At 44.9% G+C, this 19,354-nt stretch overlaps 1 protein-coding gene across 9 annotated transcripts in view; it reads left to right on the forward strand.

Annotated features, from left to right (window-relative positions):
* disp1 (dispatched homolog 1 (Drosophila)) overlaps positions 1 to 19,072 on the forward strand; it is a 423,869-nt gene extending 404,797 nt beyond the window's left edge. For all 9 annotated transcript variants that reach the window (XM_041188528.1, XM_041188529.1, XM_041188531.1 and 6 more), the window contains 4 exons: positions 78 to 205; positions 5,299 to 5,396; positions 10,843 to 10,940; positions 15,326 to 19,072. In XM_041188528.1, the coding sequence (XP_041044462.1) occupies positions 78 to 205; positions 5,299 to 5,396; positions 10,843 to 10,940; positions 15,326 to 18,199 (3,198 nt within the window). In that variant the 3' untranslated portion in view covers positions 18,200 to 19,072. The remainder of the gene's footprint in view (positions 1 to 77; positions 206 to 5,298; positions 5,397 to 10,842; positions 10,941 to 15,325) is intronic.
* The last annotated feature ends 282 nt before the right edge of the window (positions 19,073 to 19,354 follow it).

The following is a 19,354-nucleotide window of genomic DNA, read 5'->3' on the forward strand; positions in this document are numbered from 1 at the left end:
TTTAGTTTGCACCTTTGGAGGAGGGAATGAAATGCTTCCTGTTGGTAAGATGACATTTTGCTGTGGAATGTTTGCAGGGATTTGAACCCAGAGGAACAGCAATTGGTCAAAGATTAGTCACCTGGAATAACATGGTGAAAAACACGGGGTATCAAGCGACACTTGCAAACTATCCTTTCAAATATGCGGAGGAGCAAGCCAAGAGGTGAGTTACATAACTCAGTAAGTACAGCATGTAAAAATAAATGTATTCGGGGACCAGGGCATCAGACCATGAGAATTTGGCCAGTTTTTTTAGTGCAACAGATACGTTTTGTATCGCAGGAAAAATATGTTGTAACAAAGTGCTTCAAAAACCTTTTGAAAGGGTTGCAGTTTGCACGGATTGAGGTTTTCTTGAGAACTGACAAATCAGCTGATTTTATTTTCCCAAATGGATATTTTGGCATCCTGTTGTTGATTTCACAGCAGGACAGTTTGATGTTGGGACCTTGTTATTGAAACTGAACAGTAAGAGTGTATGATTTGGGGAGAGCAACAGATCAGCATAACCAAGGAGGAAGTTCAGCAAAGCCAGACGTTCATGGAAGGAGAGGATTCAACATTTGCTAAAAGAACAGTGACTGCGTTTGCAAAATAATCGACTGAGTTTGAAACTCTCCTATTCTTTTTACATAGAATCATAATGGTTTCGGCACAATAGGAGGCCATTCGGCCAGTTGTGTTTGCGTTGGCTCTTTGAAAGAGCAATTCACCAGTGCCACTCCCCACCTTCTCCCCATAGCCCTACACATTCTTCCTTTTCAGATAATAATCCAATTGCCTTTTGAATACATCGATTGAGTCTGCCTTTCACTTTCAGGCAGTGCATTCCACATCCTAACCGCTCATATGAAAAAGTTTTACCTTGTGTCACCATTACCTCTTTTGCCAATCACCAACTTGATCCTTCCACCAATGGGAACAGTTTCTCCCTGTCTGTTTTGTCCAGACCCTTCATAATTTTGAACATCTCTACCAAATTTTCTCTCAACCTTCTCCAAGGAAAACACTTCGGGTTTCTCCAATATATTTACGTAGCTGAAGTTCCTCATCCCTTGAACCATTCTTGTGAATCTTTTTTGCACCCTCTCTAATATCTTATTATCTTTCCAAAAGAACTGGACACAATACACCAGCTGAGGCCCAACCAGTGTTTTATACAAGCTTAACATAACTTCCTTGCTTTTGTCCTCTATGCTCCTAATGATATAACCTCAGATTCTGTATACTTTATTAACTGCTCTCTCAACTTGTCCTGCCACCTTCAATGATTTATGTACATATATACCCAGTTCCCTGCATCCCCTTTAGAATTGTACATTTTATTTAATATTGTCTCTCTTTGCTTTCCTTCTATCAAAATAAATCACTTCACACTTCTCTGCATTAAATTTCACTTGCCATTTGTCCACCCATTCCACCAACCTGTCTATATCCTTCTGAGGTTCTACGCTATCCTCATAGTTCACAATATTTCCAAGTTTTATATCATCTGCAAATTTTGAAGCTGTGCCCTGTACACCAAGGTCTAGGTCATTAATATATCCCAGGAAGAGCAAGGTTCCTAACACCGACCCCTGGAGAATTCCACTATAAATCTGCCTCCAGTACTGAAAAATTACCATTAACCATTACACTCTGTTCCCTGTTTCTCAGCCAATTTCACAGCCATGTTGCTATTGTCCCTTTTAGTCCATGAGCTCTAATTTTACTCTCAAGCCTGTTTGGCATTGTTATGACCATAGTTGATGTTAATTGCTGCGCAAACCAAATCCAAGAGGGAAATTTGGCTTATGGGCCTTAACATTTTTTTTGTATTCTGATAATGAGAAGAAGCTGTACCGATCTCAGCAGTAAGAGACTCAGTAACACATTTGGGTTTTTAAAAAATTAAATGTCAAAGTTTTATTCACAAAATATAAAAGAAAACTTAAACACACAAGATTACAGTTACACAATTAAGGTTAGTCTTACAAAACATTTCCCCAAAAACTCTCTACTTGGTCAGTTCTGATGAAGAGTCATACGGACTCGAAACGTTAACTGTATTCCTCTCCACAGATGTTGTCAGACCTGCTGAGTTTTTCCAGCTATTTTTGTTCCTGTCAAACTCTTGTCTACACGCACACACACACACAGCCTTTTTTTTTACAGAATAACACAATATTCCCCTAAAATATTTTTTGAAAAACATCCATTCTCACAGGCACTTTATTACATGACTTTTGGAAGTGCACATATATCATATTAACAGCATTATCTCATCAGCCTTCATCAAAAAACTCCAGCAAGTTATGTAAAGACGACTTTCCCTTAACACAACTGTGTTGGCTTTCCTTAATTAACTCACATTTACCCAAATGACTATTAATTTTGGAGAAGAGAAGGCTGAGAGGAGATTTGATAGAGCTATTCAAAATCATGAGGTGCCTGGACAGAATAGATAAGAAGAAACTGTTCCCACTTGTGAAAGGATCAAGAACAAGCGGGCAAAGATTTAAAATAACTGGCAAAAGAAGCAATGGCAACAGGAGGAAAAGCTTTTTCACACAGCAAGTAGTTCAGGACTGGAATGCACTGTCTGATAGTGTGGTGGAGGCAGGTTCAATCAAGGCATTCAAAAGAAAATTAGACTGTTGAGTAAGGGGCGTGCAAGGAGACAGGCGACTATGCCGGAGTGAGACAGAGACTGAGTGAGTAGCGAATTAGGTTCACGTAGCAATTCAGTGCATGGGGGAAAGAGGTGTAGTTACATAAGAATTATTCTAAGTTAATTAAGTGAGTAATTAAATTAAGTTAACTAAATAACATAAGTAACCATGGCAGGACAGGTGTTATGTTGCAGCTGTGGAATGTGGGGCTTTTGGACACCAAGACAAAGTGTAAGCAGCTTGAGGAATTCCGGATCAGGATTATTGACCTGGAAGCTGAACCGCAGACACTGCGCAGCGTAAGGGAGGGGGAGAAATAACTTTACACTTTGTCCAGAAGACGGGCATACCTCTTAGAACAGGGTTGTATGATTTGGTCAGCAGTGAGGGACAGGAAGATGTGACCGTAAGTGAAGCAGGTAAATGGACTAAGCGGACAATAATGGAGAAGCCTCAGATCTTGCAATTGTTATGCTTCAGTTTACAGGGCATTGGCGAGACCACATCTTGAATATCATGTGCGGTTTTGGTCTCCTTATTTGAGGAAGGATGTAAATGTGTTGGAGGTGGTTCAGAGGAGGCTTACTAGATTAATACCTGGAATGAGCGGGTTGTCTTATGAGGAAATGTGTGACAGACTGGGCTTGTTTCTCCTGGAGTTTAGAAGAGTGAGGGATGACTTGATTGAAGTATAAAAGATCCTGAATGGTATTGACAAAATGGACATGGCAAGGATGTTTCCTCTAGTGGATGAGTCCAGAACTAGGGGGCACTGTTTTAAAATTAAGAGTTGCTCTTTTAGGACAAAGATGAGGAGAAAATTTTCTCAGGGTTGTGCGACTTTGGAATTCTCTGCCTCAGTAGGTGGTGGAGGTGGGGGTCATTGAATATTTTTGAGGTGGAGGCGAGAGAATCAGAGATTATCGGCTGTAGATGAGAACATGGAATTCGAAACACAAACAGATCAGCCATGCTCTCTTTGAATGACGGAGCAGGCCCTGGGGGCCGAATGGCCTTCTGCTCCTATTTTGTACTTTCATGTTATCTGAAAAGGAAGAATATGCTGGGTTATGGGGAGACGGTAAGGGAATGGCACGAGGTGAATTGCTCATTCGGTGCAGAGGTGCTGGGCCGAATGGCCTCCTTCTGTGCTGTAACAATTCTGTGATCTTGTCCGGAATTATCATTTCTAGAAGCTTCCCCGCCAGAAAGATTAAACTGACTGGTCTGTGGTTGCTGTGCTTACCTTTACACCCTTTTTGGATTAAGGGTGTAACATCTGCAATTCTCCAGTCCTCTGGAACCACCCCTGACTCTAAGGAAGACTGGAAAATAGGCCAGCGCTTCCGCAATTTGCTCTCTCACTTCCTTTAGTATCCTTGGATGCATCTCATCTGGTCTGGTGCCTCATCAGCTCTCAAGTACAGACATCCTATCCAATTCCTCCTCCTTATCAAATTTAAACCATTCAAGTGTTTGGACTATCTCCTCTTTCACCATGACCTGGGCTGCATCTTCTCCCCTGGTAAAGACAGATGCAGAGTACCCATTTAATACCTCAGCTATGCCCCCTGCTTCCATGCATAAATCCCCTTTTTGATCCCTTATCAGCCTCTCTCCTCCCTTTACCACTCTTTTAATATTTACTTATATATTAGCTGCTCTCTCTTTGCTTGTCTTATTTGCTTTTTCAATTCTCCTCCAAACCTTCTATATTTAGCCTGGTTCACCATTCTATTATCCACCTGACATCTGTCATGTGCACACTTTTTCTTCGTCATCTTAATTTCTATCTCTTTTGTCATCCAGGGAGCTCTGGATTTGTTTGCCCTGCCTTTCCCCCTCGTGGGAATGTATATTGTTGCTGCACAAACTGTCCCTTCTTTAAAGGCAGTCAGTTCTGTTACGGTTTTTCCTGCTAGCTTTTGATTCCAATTTATCTGGGTCCACTCCATCCTTGCCCCATTGAAGTTGGCTTCCCCCCGGTTAATTATTCTTACACTGGATTGTTCCTTGACCTTTTCCATGACCAACCTGAATCTTATGATACAATATTCCCCTACTGACACCTGATTCAATTGGCCCACCTCATTTCCAAGAACCAGGTCCATCAGTGCCTCCTTTCTTGTTGGATTGGAAACATTTTGCTGTTGAAAATTCTCCTGAATACACTCTGGAAACTCTTGATCCTCTCTGCCCTTTACACTACTACTATTTATTGTTAAATAATCACCGTTATACATGGATATAATGTACTAAGCTACAAATTGCTATTAGAGATATTAGCAAACACTCCTTGAGGGGCCATTAAGCCACTCATAACAGGGCTACCAGCACCAGTGGCCATCAGCTGTCATTTGAGTGTGATGAGCATTCAAATTCCAAGATCACCAGCAATAATTTCTGGACTGATGTATGCTTTTATAAAGTCAAAACAAAGCAATATGGTGCCCATTATGTTCTAATATTTGTGGTTACTGGCTACTCCGACAAAGGTGCAATCTTATACTGTATTAAAATGCAAGGGGAGAGATATACAAAGTCCCCCTCATTTATTTGTAGCAATGGTTCTTCATTTTATATCTGCTTTCTGATTTTGCAAAAGCCATCGAGAAGACAGGTGGTCAGATGATCCCTATGAGAGAGACAAGCGGCAGGCAGAGTGGAATTTCCATAAGGACAGTTTCTTCTGTGATGTTCCAAGTAAGTGTTGTGCTCTTGATAGAGCTATTTAGCCTTGTTTAAACGCCTAACCGATCGTCAGCAACATTGTTCATGTCTCTCTTAGGATCTGGAGCTGAGTTGTGTTGTTGAATACCTAAGTTGACAGCTGTGTTTAACTTGACTTGCCCTTTCTAATCACGCTGCTCAGGAGATGAGGTCTGTCTAAATCGGCACATCCTGAAGCCAACTGGAGGCTAAATGTTAGGGAAGTTTCAGTAGATTGCCAAATGTTTGTAAATCACTGGCTCCTATCCTGGGGCAGCTAGCTGATCAAGGTCAGAAAAAAACAGCAGCAAATAGAGTATGATGACTGCATCAGGAGATGAAACCATACGCATGCTCTGACAAAGAAAAAGGGTACAGGAAAGGAAATATTACAATAATGCAATCACTTGGTATATACACTATTTTTCATCCTTCCAGTTTTGTTTCCTTATGCCACTTATACACATGGCATAAGACAGCATGAAAGGATGTAAAGTGTCAATGGCCTTGGCAACCCAGGGCATAAAACACCAAGTGGCTATTCCTTAGATGGTATTGCCGTAACATTTTACCATGGAGGACTTCACACCAGATCCAGACAGCTCCCTCACCCACCATGGAAAAGTTACATCACAGAAGGAGGCCATTCAGCCCATCTTGTCTATGCCAGCCTGAGGACACCAATGTGCCCTTTCTAATCCCACCTTCCTGCACCCAGCCCATATCCCTGCAGTTTACAACACTTAAGGTGCAGATCCGGGTACTTTTTAAAAGAGTTTAGAGTTTCTGCTTCGACCACCAACTTGAGCAGCGAATTCCAGACACCCACTACCCTCTGCATAAAAAAGTTCTTCCTCATGTCCCCTGTACACCTTCTGCCACTTATCTTGAATCTATGTCCCCTGGTTCTAGAATTCTCCACCAAGGGAAACAATTTTATCCTATCCACTCTCTCTATTCCCCTCATAATTTTGTACACCTCAATCAAGTCACCTCTCAGCCTTCTTTGTTCTAAGGAAAATAACCCCAACCTATCCAATCTCTCCTCATAGCTACACTTTTCTAATCCTGGCAACATTCTTGTAAACCTCCTCTGCATGCTCTACAGAGCTATTATGTCCTTCCTGTATTATGGTGACCAGAAATGCACACCAGTTGTGGCCTCAGCAGTGTTTTATACAATTCCAACATTATATCCTTACTTTTAAATTTTATACCTCTGACAATGAAGGAGAACATTCCATATGCCTTCTTTACAACCTTGTCTACTTGAACTGCTGCCTTCAGGGACCTGTGTACTTGTAAGCCAAGATCTCTCTCTTCATCTACCCCTCTTAGTATATTCCCATTTATTGTATAATTCCTGTAACTGTTTGACCTCCCTAAATGTATGAGCTCACACTTCTCTATGTTAAAATCCATCTGCCACCTTACCGCCCACTCCACCAACCCAGCTATATCGTTTTGGAGATTATGGCTATCCTCTACACTATCCATTACTCGGCCAATCTTTGTGTCATCTGCAAATTTCCCAATCGTGCCCCCCATGTTCATGTCCAAACCGTTAATATATAACACAAACAGCAAGGGTCCCAACACCGAGCCCTGTGGAACACCACTTGAGACAACTTTCCATTCGCAAGGGCATCCATCGACCATTACCCTTTGTTTCTTGTTACAAAGCCAACCTTTTATCCAGTTTGCCACATTACCCTGAATCCCATGGGCTTTTACTTTCCTGACCAATCTGCCACGTGGGATCTTGTCAAATTCCTTGCTAAAATCCATGTACACAACATCCACTGCACTACCTTCATCAACCCTTCTTGTCACTTCCTCAAAGAATTCAATCAAATTTATGAGGCAAGACCTTCCTTTAACAAATCCAAGCTGACCATCCCTGACTAGTCCATGCCTTTCCATATGACAGTTAATCCTATCTCTCAGGATTGATTCTACTAATTTGTTCACCACCAATGTAAGACTAACTGACCGATAATTGTTTGGCATTTCTTTTGATCCCTTTTTAAACAATGGAACTATGTTTGCATTTCGCCAGTCCTCTGGTACCTCCCCTGTATCTAGTGAAGATTGGACTGGTTTATCCTCCAGCAGTGCTGTCCAGTGCACCCCGGCCAAGTCCCTTCTCATTTCCGCACAATTTGCCTTCCCCCAGTTCAAGACTTTTTCTCCTACCTTATCTCTGTTCTTTTCCATGGTTATGCTAAATCTAACTGAATTGAGATCACTGTCCCCGATATGGTCGCCAACTGTCACTTCACCCACTTGCCCTTCTTCATTCCCCAAGACTAGGTCTAGAATTGCATCTCCTCTCGCTGGGTTTGTCACTAATTGGTTGAAAACATTTTCCTGGACACACTGCATGAATTTTTCTCCTTCAGTGCTCCTAATAGTGTTTGAATCCCAGTTGATATTAGGATAGTTGAAGTCTCCTGCTATTATTGCCTTCTTGTTCTTACAAGCAGAAATTTGCCTACATATTTGTTTTTCTATCTCCCTTTCACTATTTGGGGGTCTGTAGTATACTCCCAGTAGTGTGACTGCCCCTTTTTTATTTCTAAGCTCAATCCATAAATCCTCGTTTGTTGACCAATTTCTCACACCTGGAATTGATTCTTTAACCATTAATGCTACCCCCCCTCCTTTTTTATCTCATACTCTATCGTGTCTGAAGACTCTATAATCAGGGATATTAAGCTTCCAGTTTTGTCCCTCCTTTAGCCAGGTCTCCATTATAGCAATGACACCCTGTTGTCAGGGGTCTACCTGTGCTCTTAACTCATCTACCTTGCATTGACGTATAAACAGTTTAACCCCATCAATTTCCCTTGCTGGACACTTTTTAAACTTTGCTTCTCCTGTAACTCCATGTCTATCACAATGTCCCTAGCAATGTTCCATTTTTCTGATCTGAATCTGACCTATCTGATCCTACTCCTGGGATCCCATCCCCCTGCCACACTAGTTTAAGTACTCCCCAACAGAACTAGCAAAAGCCCCCACAAGGACACTGGTCCCGGCTCTGCCTAGGTGCAGCCCGTCCGGTTTGTACAGGTCCCACCTTCCCCAGAACTGGTCCCAGTGCCTCAAGAATCTGAATCCCTCCTGGCTACACCATCTCTCCAGCCACATGTTCATTTGGTCTATCCTCTTATTCCTGCTCTCGCTAGTACGTGGAACTGGGAGTAATCCTGAGATTGCTACATTTGAGGTCTTGCATTTTAATTTATCTCCTAATTTCCTGTACTGAGCTTGCAGGTCCTCATCCTTTAGTTTACCTATGTCGTTGGTGCCAACGTTTACCACGACCACTGGCTGTTTACCTTCCCTCCCCAGAATGTCCTGCAGCCACTCCGTGACATCCTGGACCCTGGCACCAGGAAGGCAACCATCCTTGATTCATGTTTGCGACCACAGAAGCGTCTGTCTGTGCCCCTAACTATTGAATCCCCTATCACTATAGCTCTGCCACTTGTTTTCCTCCCACCCCTCTAAGCAGCAGAGCCACCTATGGTGCCGTGAACTTGGCTGTTGCTTCTTTCCCCTGAGAGGCCATCCCCCCCAACAGTATCCAAAGCGGTAAAACGGTTAGAGACAGGGATGACAGAGGACTCCTGCACCACCTTCCTGAGTCTTTTACTGTTCCTGATGGTCACCCATTCCCTTTCTGCCTGTGTAATCTTCACCTGCAGTGTGACCACCTCGCTAAACATGCTATCCATAACTTACTCGGCATCGCGGATGCTCCACAGTGAGTCCACCCGCAGCTCCAGCTCTGAAATCTGGTTAGCTGGAAGCTGCATTTGGACACACCTTCTGCACACATGATCACCAGGGATGCTGGAAGCGTCCCTCATCTCCCACATCCTGCAGGAGGAGCATATCATAGTCCTGAGTTCTCCTGCCATGACGTCCCTCTCAATTAAACTAGTTACTCCCTTAAAAAATACGCTAGCTCGGGGCCTTATTTATGTTAGCTAGGAACCTTGTTTCTTGACTAATTATACTTGTACAGTATTACTGTATATTTTAAAAAAATTTTTTTTTAGCTCCTACCTCAGTATTAAGCAATGAATTACTTTAATAGATTGAAAAAAAAACTCACCAGGAGTTACTCACCAATCAGCTGCTTTTCTTAAAATCCACTTTTGGAATAGTGTCCCTTGCAGGTCTAGTGCACTCCTGAAGGTACTGCCTCTCTCTCTTTTTTTTGGTTTGAGGAGAAGGGAGGGATGGAAACACTGCAGCAATGTAATGTTTGGGACTATTCCTTTCTTTGACAGTGGGTCCTCCTCGATCCCCTTCTGAGTTGCGGTGACTGCGCTGACTTCTCCCAGAATGCTTCTCAGTCACTTCTCACTACTGCCCTCTGTTGGATGCTCTTCCTCCTGCTAAGGGCAGGTGTCCTTCTCCTCGATCTCCTTCTGAGTTGCAGTGATTGCTCTGACTTCTTCCAGAATGCTTCTCAGTCACTTCTCACTACCGCCCTCATACATAGCATTTTCACGAGGGATCACACACACTGATCAGGAACAGGAGCCCTGATTCTTTCCCCATAAGCAATGATTCCAATTGTACTCAGAATAGCCCTTCCTACTGTACGGCTTAGCTCCACAAAGCAATTGCCCATCCCTAGAGTTACCAGATATTGTCAAGAGTCAGCAAACATGTTACAACTCAGATCACCAGGCAGTGAAGGATAAAACTGGAGTCTGGTCTTCATACACTTATAGGCTTTGATTTACAGACACACGTTACGTATTGTGCATCTCCAACCAATAGAACCTTTTTCAGTGATGATAGCAAAATGCTTTAGATGCTGGAAATCTGAGATAAGAACAAAAAGTGCTGGAACAACTCAACAGATCTGGCAGTATCTGTGGATAGAGAAACAGAGTTAACTTTTCGAGTCCATATGATATACCATTAACATAACATTGATGTAGCAATGGAGTCACATATAGGCCAGACGGATAAAGGATATTGGTGAACCAGTTGAAGTTTTACAACAATGCAACAACTGCCTGGTCCCTTTCCCTTGAATAATACTAGTTTTTTACTTACCAAGAAGGAATTTGAACTCATGTTCAAATACTCCAGGACTCTTATCCTTTACTCACACCCAGCCTCTCAGTTCGTAATCCAGTAATGTAATTGCCTTACCCTTAACTTAGTAAGCCATGGGGGTACTTTTTTAAAAATTCATTCACCCTTGAGAAGGTGGTGGTGAGCTGCTGCCTTGAACTGCTGTAGTCCATGTGATGTAGGTACACCCACAGTGCTGTTAGAGAGGGAATTCCAGAATTTTGACCCAGCGACAGTGAAAGAATGGTGATATATTTCCAAGTCATGATGGTGGGTGACTTGCTGCATACTGAAAGTCTTCACAAGTTCATTAACTCCATGCTTTACCTCATAGGTGATCGATACTCTCGAGTCGTATTTGCCTCAGCAGATGGGGAGAACTTGTGGCGAACACAATCAATTAAATCGATGTGCAATCTCGACAATGCCAGGGTATGTACAGACTGACATTTTTTTTATCACACATACCATATACATACATTGCTGGTTAAAGAGGAAATTAACACAATAGTGAGGAAAGATATTAGCTCCGACGATGTGGAATCTGTACAGGTAGAGCTGAGAAACACTAAGGGGCAAAAAACATTAGTAGGGGTTGAATATAGACTCCCAAACTGTAGTGGTGATGTTGGGAATGGCATTAAACAGAAAATTAGAGACGCATGTAATAAAGGAACATCTATAATTATGGGTGACTTTAATCTGCATATAGATTGGGCAAATCAAATTAGTAACAATACCGTAGAGGAGGAATTCCTGGAGTGTATTCGGGATGGTTTTCTGAACCAATAAGTTGAGGAACCAACTAGAGAACAGGTCATCCTCGACTGGGTATTGTGTAATGAAAAATGAATAATTGGCAATCTAGTGCGAGGCCCCATAATATGATAGAACCCTTCATCAAGATGGAGAGTGACGTAGTTGATTCTGAGACTTGGGTTCTGAATCTTAATAAAGGAAACTATGATGGTATGAGGCGCGAGTTGGCTATGGTGGATTGGGAAACGTTACTTAAAGGGATGATGGTGGATAGGCAATGGCAAACATTCAAACAGTGCATGGGTGAGCTGCAACAATTGTTTATTCCTGTCTGGCGCAAAAGTAAAACAGGAAAGGTGGCCAAACCATGGCCTACGAGGGAAATCAGAGATAGTATTAGATCCAAGGAAGAGGCATACAAATTGGCTAAAAAAAAAATAGTCCTGAGGATTGGGAGCAGTTTAGAATTCAGCAAAGAAGGACCAAGGGATTGATTAAGAAGGGGAAAATAGAGTACAAGAATAATCTTGCAGGGAACATTAAAACTGACTGTAAAAGTTTCTATAGGTATGTGAAGAGAAAAAGATTGGTGAAGACAAATGTAGGTCCCTTACAGTCAGAAATAGGGGAATTTATATTGGGGAACAAAGAAATGGCTGACCAACTAAACACATACTTTGGTTCTGTCTTCACAAAGGAGGACACAAATAACATACCAGAAATGTTGGGGAACACAGGGTTTAGTGAGAGGGTGGAACTGAAAGAAATCAGTATTAGTAGGGAAATGGTGTTGGGGAAATTGATGGGATTGAAGGCCGATAAATCCTCAGGGCCTGATAATCTCCATCCAAGAGTATTTAAGGAAGTGGCCCTAGAAATAGTGGATGCATTGGTGGTCATCTTCCGAGTTTCTATAGACTCTGGAACATTTCCTACAGATTGGAGGGTACCTAATGTAACCCCACTATTTAAAAAAGGAGGTAGAGAGAAAACAGGGAATTATAGACCAGTCAGCCTGAGGTCAGTAGTGGGGAAAATTCTAGAGTCCATTATAAAAGATTTAATAGCTGAGCACTTGGAAAACAGTGGCAGAATCGGACAGAGTCAGCAAGGACTTACGAAAGGGAAATCATGCTTGACAAATCTACTGGAATTTTTCAAGGATGTAACCAGTAGAGTTGATGAGGGGGAGCCAGTGGATGTGGCTTATTTGGACTTTCAGAAGGCTTTTGACAAAGTCCCACATAAGAGATTAGCATGTATGATTAAAGTACATGGGATTGGGGGTAGTGTATTTAGATAGACAGAAAACTGGTTGGCAGACAGGAAACAAAGAATAGGAATGAATGAGTCTCTTTCCGAATGGCAGGCAGTGACTAGTTGGGGTACTGCAGGGATTGGTGCTTGGACCCCAGCTATTCAAAATATATGTTAATGATTTAGATAAAGGAACTAAATGTAATATCTCCAAATTTCCAGATGACACAAAGCTGGGTGGGAGGGTGAGCTGTGAGGAGGATGCAGAGATGCTTCAGTGTGAATTGGACAAGCTGAGTGAGTGGGCAAATGCATGGCAGATGCAGTATAATGTGGATAAATGTGAGGTTATCCACTTTGGTAACGAAAACAGGATGGCAGATCATTATCTGAATGGTTATAAATTGAGAGAGGAGAATGTGCAACAAGACCTGAATGTCCTCGTACACCTGTCATTGAAGGTAAGCATGCAGGTGCAACAGGCGGTAAAGAAGGCAAATGGTATGTTGGCCTTCATAGCCAGAGGATTCGAGTACAGGAGCAGGGATGTCTTGTTGCAATTGTACAGGCCCATGTTGAGACCACATCTGGAATATTGTGTGCAGTTTTGGTCTCCTTATCTGAGGAAGGATGTTCTTGCTATAGGGGGAGTGCAGCAAAGGTTTACCAAACTGATTCCTGGGATGGAGGGACTGACATATGAGGAGAGAATGAGTCGGTTAGGATTATATTCGCTGGAGTTGAGAAGAATGAGGGAGGAATCTCATAGAAACCTATAAAATTCTAACAGGACTAGACAGGGTAGATGTAGGAAGGATGTTCCCGATGGTGGAGGAGTCCAGAACCAGGGGCCACAGTCTGAGGATTTGGGGTAAGCCATTTGGGACTGAGATGGGGAGAAATTTCTTCACCCAGAGAGAGGTGAGCCTGTGGAATTCGCTAGCACAGAAAGTAGTTGAGGCCAAAACATTGTGTGTTTTCAAGAAGGAGTTAGAAATAGATCTTGGGGCGAAAGGGATCAAAGGGTATGCAGAGAAAGTGGGAGCAGGCTATTGAGTTGGATGATCAGTCATGATCATAATGAATGTCGGAGCAGGCTCGAAGGGCTGAATGGCCTACTCCTCCTATTTTCTATGTTACTATGTTTCACAGAACCACAGAAAGAGATCATTCAACCCTGCGCCAACCAAAAAATGAAAAAAACAGTTGCTCACTTTAACCTCACCTTCCAGCACCTGGTCCGTAGCCGTGCAGGTTACAACACTTTAGGTGCAGATCCAGATGCCTTTTAAATGTTGAGGGTTTCTGCCTCCATCACCAAACCACCAAACCAGGCAGTGAATCCCAAACATCTACCACCCTCAGTCATTACTTCAGCATCTCCTGTGTTGCCCAGTTCACTGTCGGGCATCATATGCCTCATTTCCTTTCCCTCTCTAGCCTCTTGAACCCATTTATAGCATCTGCTTTAACAGATTTCATAATAGGACTGGAATTTTTGGAATGAAATAATTTTGTTTAGAGATTTGCCTTTTTTAAATTCCCTTTGACTTTTGCCCTCCAGATTTCTCCATTAATTGGACAGTAAATGGAGGGAGGTTGGGTGATGTGGAAAAGCAAGTATTTGGGGGTTCATGTTCATAAGACATGAAGAGCAGCAGCTCAAGTGGTCAAGGCCATGAAAAAGCTCATAGAACACAGGGTTTTATGGTAAGATGCATGGAATTTGACACGGGGAATCTAAACCATTCCAAGACCATAGTTAGAATGATGTGGGCTCTACACTAAAGGAATGTTGTTGAGGCAATAGAGAGGATGCAGCATAGATTAAGCTACAATGTTGCCTGGTATGAGGAAACTGAATCAGAAATGCACAGCAGAGATGACGGCTATTCGGCAATCATGCCAACTCTTTGAAAGAGCTCCATTAGTAACAACCCCCCACAACTTACCCACCCCACCACCTTGAATCTGCTCTTTTCCGATAGCTCTGCAAACTTTTCAATAATTTATACAATTTCTTTTTCAAGTTATTATTGAATCTCCTTCCACCTTCCCTCCAGGCAATAAAATCTCCTCAAATCCCTTCCTCTTTGAGGATTACTACAGGCCTAGAAATGAATATAGAGAGTTTGGTAATTATTCAATTCCTTAAACAACTGATTTTAAAAACAAATTCTGTTGTTACTTTTGAAACCCAAAAAACCCAGTTTATTTATGGAAATCACAGACCCTTAACGGCACAGAAGAAGGCCATTCGGCCCATCATGTCTGCACCAGCTCTCCAGATGAGCATTATGACCTAGTGCCATTGCCCTGCCTTTTCCCCGTACCCTTGCACATTGGTTCTATTCAAAAATCATCTAATTTCCTCTTGAATGCCTTGAATGAACCTGCCTCCACCACACTTCCAGGCAGTGCATTCCAGACCCGAACCACTCATGTGAAAAAGTTTTTTTCTCACGTCACATTTGTTTCTTTTGCAAATCACTTTAAATCTGTGCCCCCTTGTTCTGGATCCTTTTATGAGTGGGAACAGCGTCTCCCTATCTACTCTGTCCAGCCCCCTCATGATTTTGAATATCTCTATCAAATCTCCTCTCAGCCGCCTTCTCTCCAAGGAGAACAGTCACAACCTCTCCAATCTATCCTCATAGCTGAAGTTTCTCATCCCTGGAACCATTCTTGTAAACCTCTGCACTCTCTCCAATGTGTTCACATCCTTCCTATAATATGGCACGCAGAACTGTACACAATACTCCACAATGTTTAAAACTGGTTTGAATTTTTTTGCTTTGCAGATCCGTTCACACTTTCAGTTTGGGGACCTTTGCCAGAGGACGTCGGCTGCCTCCTGCTGCCCCAGCTGGACACTGGGCAATTACATCGCCATCCTCAACAACCGATCCTCCTGCCAGAAGATCACTGAGCGAGACGTGGCACACACGTTAAAACTCCTCCGCTCCTGCGTTAAATATTACCACAACGGGACTCTGGGACCTGACTGCTGGGACATGACCACCCGTCGCAAAGACCAGCTGAAGTGCACTTCTGTGCCACGCAAGTGCACCAAATATAATGCCGTCTACCAAATTCTCCATTATTTGGTGGACAAGGACTTCTTGAGCCCCCAGACCTTGGACTATGTGATTCCAGCATTAAAGTACAGCATGCTGTTCATCCCCACAGAGAAAGGGAAAAGCATGATGGGCATTTATTTGGACAACTTTGAGAATTGGAACTGTTCAGATGGTGTCACCACCATTGCAGGAATAGAGTTTGGGATCAAGCACAACTTGTTCCAGGACTACCTTCTGATGGATACCGTGTATCCTGCCATTGCGATTGCGATTGTTCTGTTGATAATGTGCATGTATACTAGATCCATGTTCATCACCTTGATGACCATGTTCGCCATCATCAGCTCCTTGATCGTCTCCTACTTCCTCTACAGGATCGTTTTTGGCTTCAAGTTTTTCCCATTCATGAACCTCACGGCGCTCATTATTCTGGTGGGGATCGGGGCAGATGATGCCTTTGTCCTGTGCGATGTTTGGAACCACACTAAGTTTGACAAGCCCCAGGCAGAATTGGCAGAAACAGTGAGTGTCACCCTGCACCATGCAGCCCTCTCCATGTTTGTCACCAGCTTCACCACCGCAGCTGCCTTCTACGCCAACTATGTCAGCAACATCACCGCTATCCGGTGCTTCGGTGTTTATGCTGGCACCGCCATTCTGGTCAACTACATTTTAATGGTGACCTGGCTCCCAGCAGTGGTGGTGCTGCACGAACGCTACTTGCTGCATTTTTTCCAGTGCGGTGAGAAGCCCGGGCAGCGGGCCTACCGTGACAGCTGGCCAGCGCGACTATGCCGCAAGTTGCAGAGCCTCCTGCTGGCCGCATCCGAGACATCCCGGATATTCTTCGAGAAGGTGCTGCCTTGCATTGTCATCAAGTTCCGCTACATCTGGCTGTGCTGGTTCCTGGCCCTGACCATTGGTGGCGCCTACATCGTCTGCGTCGACCCCAAGATGAAGTTGCCGTCGCTGGAGCTCTCCGAGTTCCAGGTGTTTCGCTCGTCACACCCCTTTGAGCGCTACGATGCGGAGTTCCGCCGGCTTTTTGTCTTCGAGCGGGTACACCACGGTGAGGAGCTGCACATGCCCATCACTCTGGTGTGGGGCGTCGCACCTGTGGATGGTGGTGACCCACTTAACCCTCATAACAAGGGTCGATTGCGGCTAGATGCTACCTTCGATGTGGCCAGCCCCACCTCCCAGCTGTGGCTCCTGCGCTTCTGCCAACGGCTGAGGAACCAGACCTTCTTCCACCAGACCGATGAGCAGGACTTCACCAGCTGCTTCGTCGAGACCTTCCGGCAATGGATGGAGAATCAAGACTGTGAGGAGCCCACCCTGTATCCATGCTGCAGTCAGTCCACCTTCCCCTATAAGCAAGAGGTTTTTGAGCTGTGCATCAAACGTGCCATTATGGAGCTTGAGCGTAGTACTGGCTACCACTTGGACAGCAAGACACCAGGGCCCCGCTTTGACATCAATGATACCATCCGAGCTGTGGTCCTGGAGTTTCAGAGTACCTACCTCTTCACGCTGGCCTACGAGAAGATGAATCATTTCTACAAGGAGGTGGATGCCTGGATCATGGAGGAATTGAAAGCTGCTCCGGCTGGCCTCAGCAACGGCTGGTTCGTCAGTGGCCTGGAGTTTTTCGATCTTCAGGACAGCCTTTCGGATGGCACCTTGGTGGCCATGGGGCTCTCGGTGGCTGTAGCCTTCAGCGTCATGTTACTCACCACCCGCAACGTGGTGATCAGCCTGTACGCCATTGTCTCCATCACCGGGACCATCTTCGTCACAGTGGGCTCGCTGGTACTACTGGGCTGGGAGCTGAATGTTCTGGAGTCTGTCACCATCTCTGTGGCTGTGGGTTTGGCTGTTGACTTTGCTGTCCATTATGGTGTGGCCTACCGTCTGGCCCCAGAGACGGACCGCGAGGGAAAGGTGGTCTTCTCCCTGAGCCGGATGGGGTCTGCCATCGCCATGGCTGCCCTAACCACCTTTGTGGCTGGTGCTATGATGATGCCCTCCACTGTCTTGGCCTACACACAGCTTGGAACCTTCATGATGCTCATCATGTGCATCAGCTGGGGCTTCGCCACCTTCTTTTTCCAGTGTATGTGTCGCTGCCTGGGGCCACAGGGCTCCTGCGGCCAGATCCCCCTACCCAAAAGGTTGCAATGCCATGGCTTGCCTCAGCCATCCCCACCCCATGCTGGCCGCGGACGGAAGGAGGGCAAGAGTGTCTGCCGTGTCCACAAGCACCAGCAAGCTGGTGAGGGAGACCGGCTGGAGATGGAACATGAGCATTACGAACTGGAGCCCCTGGCTGCCAGAGAGGGTGGTGAGGCTGGTGAGAAGAGGCTAGACGCCACTGGTGATGGCGAAGTGCTGGGCACCGATCCCCGGCTGTTCAATGGAACCCGCATACCCGCCTACCGCCCTGCCACACCAAGCCGGGGGTCAGCTAACCTGTCGGCACAAGCCAAGCCAGCGCTGCCTCAGGTCCGGTTTGTCCAGATCAGCACACGGCTGAACAGCATCCCCCACTCGCTGGAGAGCGTCACCGCCCGGGTACATGCCAACCCCCATTAAAGCCCCCGACTGGGGCGATCTGGAGTCTCTGTAGTCAGTGGACTGCGTGTGGTTTATCATCCCATTTCCTTGGCACCCAGCTCTTCAGGGGCAACTTGATGCCACCGCTGGGCTGCCTAGAATGTTGTGCACGTGCCTATGTGCCATGTGCCACCTCTGCTACATCCCCCCCCCCCAATTACCTTGCTCACCACCCTGCCATGCTTCATACAGAGAGGCAGGTACTGAAAAGTTCTCCACTTGGAAACTTCTGCCTGTCTTCCAGCCCCACAAGAGATTTAAAAGCCAAAAAATCTCATAGCTCCCACTATCCAGTGGGGACGAGGGGTTTGGAAGTGGGAGCAACCATGGGACCCTTCAGACAGCAGCATCTTCTCTGGACAGCTGCAGACACCAAACCCTGTACTCTTTCTTTCTGTCCCTGTGTTAATAATGGCAACTCCTCAGGACAGCACATGCCAAAACCAAAGGGGTCTTAACGTAACAGCCAACACAGACATCATGGACAGAGAGCGCATGCTCTAATGGCAGAGCCACATTCTCAAATTAAAACGGGCCAAGTAGTAACGGAGCCCAACGCTCTGGCCAAACGGAACCCTCATGGCCGGGACCGAACCGGACAGGATTCTCGCACTCAGGGACGGCGCGCCCTCGTTTCCATTTGCTGCCACATGTCACAGCCCAGCAACTGAACCCCAGCGATAACAAAGTGCAATTGTATCGACTCCGTTCTTCCAAAGGCTGAATGAAGCCAGCGTGCCTGCTGTCTGGACAAGGCATTCAGAACTAATCAGTGAGCCCTTTGTGCACAGAGGGGAGAACACTGCGAGAGTGCTTTAACTCGAGATGAAGGCACATGTCTCAATGCCTTTTCAAAGGGGTGGGTGGGATGGGAGAGGGACAAGGGCTGAGGGGAGCGACGCCCAACAGTAAAAACTGAAATAAGATGCAGTTAAAGACACTTATTTAAGACAGAGATGGTGCCATGATAATTCCTTTTTAAAGGGAGTTCTTTCTCCAGTTATTTTTCTCCCGATCTTTCACAGCACATCTTTTTGGGGTACTGTTCTGCAGGCGCCAACAGCTGTTAGCTGTTAGGCTATTCCCCGCATCATGCCAATGTTAGCAAGCTGTTAGTCTATGAGGTGGGGAGAC

Source organism: Carcharodon carcharias, chromosome 5 (assembly GCF_017639515.1).
Source record: "Carcharodon carcharias isolate sCarCar2 chromosome 5, sCarCar2.pri, whole genome shotgun sequence".
Lineage (NCBI taxonomy): Eukaryota > Metazoa > Chordata > Chondrichthyes > Lamniformes > Lamnidae > Carcharodon > Carcharodon carcharias.